Below are 9180 nucleotides of genomic sequence, written 5' to 3'. Positions count from 1 at the left end.
ATGATTCCAGGTGAACACATCCTGGTTTTCCCTTAGGAACATCGTGAGTGCTTGACGTACTGGCTGGCTGGCCAAAGTGTCTATCCTCATTGTTCATTCAGGCCTAGAATCATCAAGGAGTACTTCTTCCAAGCTTTCCACTGGTTCTGCTACCATCCGCTGTTCTTCTATACATATAGTCTGTAAATGAACATCCATTTCTAGCATGGCAATGTAGCATTCGCGTGCTGCCACTTGATCCCCTCTTACTTCCCCCACCCCGTACTCAGTGGGAAACTTGATCATCAAGTGGTAGGTTGAGATCACAGCCTTCCACGAATTCAAAGTAGGACGACCCAATATGGCATTATATGTAGACAAACAATTAACAACTAGGAATGTGACATCCTAGGTGATCTGCTGAGGGTAATCTCCAACCGTTACCGGCAGGGTGACCGCTCCTAAAGGATGCATCCTTGTTCCCCCAAATCCTACGAGCGGCGCATTAGTTGGAATCAACCGTTCTCTCCCTATCCTCATCTACTGGAATGCTGGATAGTATAGGATATTGGCAGAGCTCCCGTTGTCCACAAGGACTCGGTGGGTGTTGTAGTCACCCACACATATGCTGACTACAAGTGCATCTTCGTATGGGTGATGGAGACGTTAGACATCTTCCTCCTTGAACCCAATTACGCAGTTGTCGATTTGTGCCATCTTTGGGGCGTACCCCGTCAGCTGGACGTTCTGAACCATCTGTAGGTAAGTCTTGCATGCTTTCTTAGAAGAACTAAAAGCTTATTTTCTCTCCAGGCAGGCTGTCCTTAGGGTTGTTCTATCCCTTCCTTACTAATGAACCTCTGCAACTTCCCTTACCTGGTGAGAGCTTCTATCTACTACTTCAAGTCATAGCCCTCGTACGTGTCGTAGCCGTGATAGCGATGGAAACAGCAGTACTTGTCTCTAGACCTCTTGCTGGGGTCTCCCTTCAACTTGCCAAGGAATGTCAGGGCCCCTTCGTCCTTAATCTACATCAGGACTTGATCAATCGGGATGTTTAGAGGGGTGAAGCTTATGAATCTTCAAATTGGAGGCTTGGAGCATCTATCTTCTCTTCTATCCCCCGTCCTGGCCATCTTTCGCCCCCTGTCCTATTGTGATTCCTCCTGCCTTTCTCTCTTTTTAGGCTTCTCTTCGCGAGCTAGTAGCGCATCTTTTGCGTTCATGCATTTAGTAGCCCTGTAAAGCACATCCAACATAGTTTTCAAGTCATTCTTATACAAGGAAAATTGAAATTTACCCTTCCACAGCCTATTCGTGAACAGGACAACGAATATCTTGTCTTTAACTTCATCAATTGAGAGCGCCTCCTTATTAAAGTGGGTTATGTAAGATCTTAGTGTCTCATCCTCTTATTGCTTAATGCTCATTAGGCATGTAGTGGACTTCTTATACCTGTGTCCCCCAATAAAGTGTGAGGCAGACTGGGTGCTCAACTCCTTAAAGGTACCAATAGAATTGGGCGCCAACCTGTTGAACCAAATTCTTGCAAGGCCCTTCAGCTTAGTGGGGAAGGCCCTGCACATAATCTTGTTCGCCACTCCTTGTAGGTGCATCAAAGTCTTGAAGGACTCTAGGTGATCTAAAGGGTCTTTAGATCCATCGTAGCTTTCCACTTGAGGCATACGAAACTTTGGTGGTAGGGGGAACGTCGTGACGGATGCGGTAAATGGTGAATTCGTCCTCTAAGGGCGTTCATCATGAAATCCATCCATTCCTTCATCATCTGCATCTCCGCGACTATGTGAGGGGGAGCCGTGTCTGTGGTGGATGGACGGCTGGTATCCTGTCACTTTTGCCTGCTTAGGGTGTGGCTGCCTTCCGGCCCTTTTTGATTCCTTCTTTTAGCACTGGTTCCTTCCTGGTCCTCCTTTTAGGTGTTAAGCGCTGTATTCTTCTGGTGCAGCTGCTCCCCTAGGTTATGATTCTGCCTGGTGAGGCGTTGCACCGCTGCTATGAGGTTTGCACTTGTCTCGTTAGGGCAGTGATGCACGATTTATCACCCTGATTGTTAGTGGTTGTTGCCATCGAACAAGTAAGTACCATGCAACTTTTTGTCTGAGAAGCGATAAATATGGCTTATCTTTGTATGTTTCCCACAGACGACGCCAATTGATGATGCAAAAAAATTTTCAGTTAGACGCACAGTCCTCACACGCCTAAGACAACACCTGCACAACACAGAACAAGAATATCTTAGGAGAGTACCAATGTGGTATGGGCCAAAGACCCTCTGAAGGTTAAGTTAGAAAACTTCTCACAACTCTAGAGTGCTAGAGCTGGGGTGAATTATGCGTACCTTATTTTCTGAGAGTCTTGGGTTTTTATAGTAGTGTAGAATCGACTTCCGTTTCTTGGGTAAGAAGGTGTTTCCTTATGGGAAAAGATCATCATAAATGCGCGTATATTACGGGATCCTTCTCATGTTAGGATTCTTTTCGTGTTGGAATTCTACTGACTAGGGTTATTCGTGGGACACAAGTTGTTTCCATTTAGGATTCCTTGGAGGCCACTTAAGCCATGTGGATGTCATGTGGCCTTGCAATCCGTCCACCTTGTGTCCGTGTACCTTGGATCCGTCCCTGTAGAAATACTAATCGTCCATTAAATTCGTACCATCAGGTCTATTCAAATGGATTCGTCATCCCTAATTTTATACTTTTCAAGTTTTCTTTGTGGGTCTGCCGATTTTCAATAAAAGAAAAAGTAAATCTTGTGGCTGTAATTTCTTTACCGTGTAGTGTTGTGTTGTTGAGTAATGGGTGAATCAATCGTCTATGTATCGTGCAAAGTAAATATTATATAAGATTATCAAAAATAGTAAATATTATATAATATAAAATCTATAATAATGTTTCGTATTATATGTTAATATATTTATATTTGGTTTTGAAATTTGCTTAATTGTTTGGCTGTTCAATCTTGACTGTTCATACTAAATTTAATATTATTATTTTAAAGTGTGAATAATTTATAGAAAAACCATTCACAATTCAAGCATATTTCAAAGGAAGAAATGTTCTAGATTCAAAAGATACGCTTTAGCCCTCTATTCCAAAGGTTAGTTTTATTACTTTTATAGTTTTACTTAAACTAAGTGATATTTGAATGCCAGTAGAATTTTCTTAGTAAGGTTGTGTTTGAAATTTTAAATCAGTATGGTAGATTATGATACATTTTCGGTTACTAATATTGTTTGGTTCCTTAGCATAATAGTTAGAACTTAGAAGCTATATGGGCGTGGTTATAAAAATATGTTTGTTCTCATCTTTGCCCCGTACAACAATTCAATATATAACATTGGTTACACATTTTTGGATTGAATATTCGCTTTAGGATGTTGATTATAATGAGAAGAATTTTGCGTAGCATGTCACCATCTTTGTAATCTACCATTGTGCCCAAATATTGGAAAAAATGTTTCTTATAATACCTTTAACCCTTCCTTAACAATTGTACTTGCTCTTGCCTATTCTAAAATTTCTGACTTTTTAAATCATATTGTTTTCTTCTGAAGGCCCGTGCTATTACGTACCCAATCCATTAAATATCATTATCTGTGTTTTCATACTAAAAATTTGCGTTCTAGTAAATTTATATCTTTGTGGTAGGGAGTTTAATGAAAAGTTTTTAAAATTTCATATTCAATAGCTTTCTTGTGCATCACATGGGTTAGCAACTAGTTGAATTGAATTGCATATTAATTGTCTCAATTCCACAATTTTCTCTAGCAATCAATTCCATAATTTTCTCTTGAAATCAATATCTTGATTTGGTCTTCAATGACATGGAAAGTGAATTATACTTTCCAGCACTCCCCTCAAGTTATGCATTAATCTTCAATGAAATATACAACTTATGAAAATTTGAATCAAAAGCTTGATCTATCTTCCAATGTTTTGAACTTCCTATTTTCTTTTCTTTTCTTTTTTCAGTAGAAGAAAATATAATTAACCGAAGAAAGTGTAACTTGGTATGAACCAATGTAGGTGCTTGATGACATATGAAGATAACAATTCCACTATAATTAATGGCAACAAATCTTCACACAGTGAATTTGATGAGTTAGGGTTAGCCCTAAAGTGATTTTCCTGATTGGGTTTTCGCTTTGTGAGCAATTCCTCATCTTTGTGTGTAAGTTATTTGTTTAATTGTTGTTTATTGTCTTTACCCATATTGCACTTGACATTGGTTAACTAATTATTACCTGGGATTTTTAATTGCAATATTAACAAAATTGGTAGTAAGCCATACTTGGGTCCAAACAGTGTTTTCAACTTTCAAGTGCGACGCCACGAAAAAATTAATAGTTTTGACTTCTAGATTCATCTAAGCTGCATAAACACGTATAAAAAGTGTTATTGCCAGTGGAGCATAGGGATCTCTTATAATTTGAGTCAGTTTTATCTCTAAACCTTTGTGCACTGCAATTTAGAGGCATTGATATTTAATGTTAAGCATAAATAAATAAAAATAGGTCAAGAGATTTGAAACTCAACTAGAATCTCTTAACATTTTTAACTGAAACATTCACAGTTCAAATCCTCTCTCTTTTGTTGTAATTATTAAATTTATCAATGAACAACATGGTATTTATTTTTGTTGATCATTATTAAGTACGTATGAACTAATTGAACAAATATATTAATGAAATGACCAAACATATGTCACTGCTGATCACCTTGACCTTATTAAAAAATTTATGACAAAGAGTGCTCCAATCGCTTATCTTTTAGCTAGACAGAGTACTAAAGGGCAAGAAATTAATTTGATTCATCATCTCTTACAAACTACTCCACGGCCGTCCATCCCGCTAGAGCAATTTAGATTTCCAAACTCCAAATTTTCCAAAGAATTACCTTCCGTGAACTGACCAGTAAATCTTGCTACAGCACAATCAGTGGCGAAGAGGCTTGAGGATGAGAATTCTTTGTCACCACCCAAAACAGGCATGACCACTCCCATCTTCACCTTACTCACATAGTTGCTCGCATAAGTTTGGCCCAAAACACCATTAACTTGGCCGCTCAATGCATAAAATTTGAAGCTCAAGTCCAGATGAGCAAAGCAATCCTCTTGTGTAATCCCATAATTATGAACACGTGAATCTTTCTCAGTTATAGGCACTACCGTTGCTTTTATCTTGAAATTCCCTTCAACCTCAACATCTACTGAGTTAGTGTCACGAAGCCTTGTGATTGTAACACTTGGTGATGTCATGGACTCCCATTTGGTGCCTTCACCATCAAGCAAGTGTATGGGTTCACCATTGAAACCTAGGGAAAGGCGGTCATTGGAGTCGTCCCAAATTGATGTATTCTTTGCGCCAATGAAGAGATTGTGGGTGTCAAAGAGGATTCCTAGAGACTGGACCCAAGTGAAGTCCCTCTTCATGTTTTGGTTTCTTTTTCCAATGAAGTGAGCGTTGATATGGAGGTTGGAATCAGAAACTATGCAGAAGTCTTGGCCCTTCTTGCCATGGAAGTAAAAGGTGATTCCATCTCCACCAACGAATCGTGGATCTTGGCACACAGCACCGGGTCGGTTGCAATCTGATCAAATTTGCATGAGCAAATGTTATCATAAATTTACTCACCTCATATGACATATTTTCAACACATAGACTCATAGCATATATGCACACCTAGTATATACGCATAGGCCATTATAGAATCCAGGTGAAATGATAAAAATCACACCAGTCACTGCATGAATGCCAATTCAACTCAAAAAATAATGTATTAAAGTTGCAATCAATTTGAATACAAAAATTTACAAATTGTGATAATAAATATGATTAAAATCATCTCAATAATATAACAAATAATTGTCTAAATTACTTTTTATGATATCAGTAGTACATAAATTTATCATACTTATATAATAAAATTTATAATATATCTACCATCACTATATCTATAATTTAAAAATAAAAATAATGATAACATAAAATAAAATAAAATAAAAAAAGAGGTTTTTGAGTTTACAATAACTTCCTATATAATAAGTTTTTAAAAATCCATATTTTTAGATATAATTATTTTAACATATATATATATATATTAATTCAATTTTAGAGTAATATATAGTGTTGAACTACACAAAGATAAGATGCTATTGGCTGGTTTGGATTGAGGAGGAAGGAGAGGGAGTAGAGTAAATTTGGCTCAAAATTAGTCTATTTTCAACCAACTCTTCTTTACTCCTCTCCACTCTCCCTCCTTCCTCCATCAATCCAAACAGACCCTATTCCTAAACGAATAATTATAAAGAATCACTTATTCAAAAGCGGAAAAAGACTTTGAGATTGAATCATATGTATCGTTACTCATTAATTTAAGTTCTATATAAAGAGCAAAAGTGTAAGGACAAACTTACTGCAAACGGGACTGCAGGTGACGCAATCAACCTCACATTGCTCAGGGCAACCACTAGGACAACTTTGCTCCATGGCATAGCAGTGAGGGTAATTCTTATTCATGCATCTAACTTTCTTTACATTGGAACTCGAAGCTGGGGGAGGTGGAGGGGGATGTGAAGAAGGGGGAGTGGGTGTTTTCAATGGAGGTGGAGGGGGTGAGGGATAAATAGTTGTAGGAGGTGGTGAAGAATGAATGGTAGAAGGTGGCGGTGGAGGTGGTGGAGGGGGTGAAGAATAAATAGTAGGTGTGGGAGGGGGAGGAGAGGGTGAAGGATAAGTTCTAGGAGGTGGAGGAGGTGATTGCTTCTTTGGCTTTGGTGGTGGCGGTGGTGGTGATGGTGATGCTGTACAAACAGGTTGGCATGAAACACAATCCACCACACAAGTGCGAGGGCAAGTTGTAGGACAATATTTGTCTACATGGTAACAAGTAGGGTACTTTTTGTCTTTGCATTTCACTTTCTTCTGTTTTGGTGGTCCTGCCTCTGCCACCATCACTGTGAAGAGGAGGAGAAAACACACAGTCAGGCATGCTATAGATTGAGCCATTTGATGATGAAATGAAAGAATATTGTTCGTGGATATAGGTTCCCTATACTCCTCCTTTTATATTGATTTTGAAAGGTGGATTAGTTGGTTAGCTTGTGTAAGCCTCAAATTTAGCATGGGCTTCACTTCACGCTTGCTTTTTTACGTGGAGTGCTCTTTACTTTAATTCCAATTGGCTGTCACATGCCCCATCAAAAATTAAGAAGTCAACCTCTAATTAAGTCTTGATCAATTTGTACGTCAAAACTGATTCCTAGCGTTTTCGAGTTAGACATGTAGTCTTTGTAGGGTAGATAAAAACTCCAAACTCGGTACTTACATTTTAAATAAGATCATGCTACTATAAATGTTCTTGAATCCCTAGCTTCCGCATGGGGTTGTCGATCTTATATTAGGATAATTATTTTGTGAAATAACTAAGTCTAATAATGCCAAAGTATTGGGTTTTTTTTGTTAAAATTAACAATATCCTCAATCATGTATGCATGCCATTATTTTGGATAACAATGTAAGCTTTCTTCTTCGTTCCTACTCCAATCAATTCTTTCTTGTATGTAGGCCTTGTGTATGTCATTTCTACTAGTAGTACTAGTATGACCGTAGGAATCTTGTTTGGATTTTTGAGTTTATGAAATTGTGTAACATGTGTGGCGCGCTAATTACCAATATAGTGATAATCACGTTTAAACTAGATAGTTGCATTTGGGAAAAAGAAAATGGAAACTCTACTCTAAAGAAATTGGGAATCTCATCTTAGAAAAAAAAAAATACTCTAAAGAAATCCTAGTAGCATTCTTAAAGCCCTTCCTTTCGGCATTTAAATAGGCACTAACTTTACATATGTAATGGACTTGCGAAAAGTCTAGTCGGCAATCCATGCATGATGCTATTCTTTAATTGCTTTCAGGATAAATGATATAAAATAGAGAGAGAGAGAGAGAGAGAGAGAGAGGACTAAACGATTAACTGTACTGTTTTTTTACATAAATGAGTTTTTTTAACGTATATATAAATAAGTTTTGAGTCATTTGACCTAAAAGAGAAAGGAAATTTCTAACTAATAAACTCCAAGTACTTGCAATGTACTTTCGGTCCATGTAATTTAGATAACCATTCAATTAGATGTCTTTTCTAAGCCTTTCATCAGTATTTATATGTCAACAAAGATTAATTGGAATTCAATGGTGACAATGATGCGACATACTTTCTTTTAATTTTTTTTTAAGAAAAAAAATCTCATTAAACATAAGCAAGTTAAAATATTTTTAGTTTTTATATATGAGTACTTTTTTGGGTTTATTCTCTTGGCAAGATATATAGGGATATGAACTTTTCTCTTTTAGATCTTCAACCCCAAAACAATTGGAAGATAAAATAAAAAACATGACTTAGGTTCAATGCTCCAATACACTAACTAGACCCATCAAGATGATGAAATATAAATTGTCCAAAAATATGTTATAAAAAATATTTTTAAGTTAATCTTCCATATGGATATCACATGACTCAAAAATAAATTCACTAAATTTTGGACATCATATTTTAATAAGATAATATTGACTCATTAAAAAAGAAATGATAAATTGCAAATTACACCCCGAAATTTTTGGATGATTGGATTTTACACTCCAAAATTTCAAAAACTTGATTTTACACACTGAATTTTGGTTCCGTTAGCAATTCACTTCTCACAATTAGTTTTTGCTGTTAAGTGACACATCATCATACTAATATGTTTTATTTTTGGCAAATCAACCCAAAAATTACGTCGTTTCATTGATGGCCAAGTGAAGAGCTGGCACAACCAAAACTATGTCATTTCAGGCCTAAACTTAAAACACAAACCTCTAGCTTAAACGACGCCTAAACTCTAAAATCAAAAATAGAAACCATAAACCCAGGCGACGAATCAACTCAACTCAACTCAACTCAACTCATGAACCCAACAGTAGCCAGCAAGTACAAATCTAGTAACAATAACCCTAAGAACTCACAAACCGCTGCAAACACCACCAATCACTGCAAACAATTTTAGCATCAAAAATCACAAACCCCACCCTTTTTGACTGAAAACCTAGGCCTACTGCATCCCTCTTCAAGAACCAAACCCAATCACAGTAAAGCCCACCAACTATAATCTCCAATGGGAGCTACCTTCAAGTACCAAATCC

At 37.2% G+C, this 9180-nt stretch overlaps 1 protein-coding gene across 1 annotated transcript; it reads right to left on the bottom strand.

The window, feature by feature from the left end:
- Positions 1-4525: 4525 nt before the first annotated feature.
- LOC112024304 (transcriptional repressor rco-1-like) lies at positions 4526-7047 on the bottom strand. Its single transcript, XM_024056938.2, has 2 exons — positions 6418-7047; positions 4526-5591 (listed from the first exon to the last, which is right to left on the bottom strand). Exons 1-2 carry the CDS (start codon positions 7007-7009, stop codon positions 4816-4818), a joined length of 1368 nt encoding a protein of 455 aa, XP_023912706.2. The 5' UTR covers positions 7010-7047; the 3' UTR covers positions 4526-4815.
- Positions 7048-9180: the final 2133 nt, after the last annotated feature.

This window comes from Quercus suber, unplaced genomic scaffold (genome assembly GCF_002906115.3).
Source record: "Quercus suber isolate HL8 unplaced genomic scaffold, Cork oak 2.0 scaffold_104, whole genome shotgun sequence".
NCBI classification, from domain to species: Eukaryota; Viridiplantae; Streptophyta; class Magnoliopsida; order Fagales; family Fagaceae; genus Quercus; species Quercus suber.
The sequence above is the reverse complement of the archived record's forward strand: the minus strand, read 5'-3'. Positions and strand labels throughout refer to the sequence as shown.

What these genes read in the sequence shown, in the direction of transcription:
- LOC112024304 (XM_024056938.2), bottom strand. Translation starts at nt 7,009, where the DNA reads ATGGCTCAATCTATAGCATGCCTGACTGTGTGTTTTCTCCTCCTCTTC. An exon ending in CACCTGCAGTCCCGTTTGCA is followed by an intron (nt 5,592 to 6,417) that starts GTAAGTTTGTCC and finishes AAATTTGATCAG; the next exon opens with ATTGCAACCGACCCGGTGCT.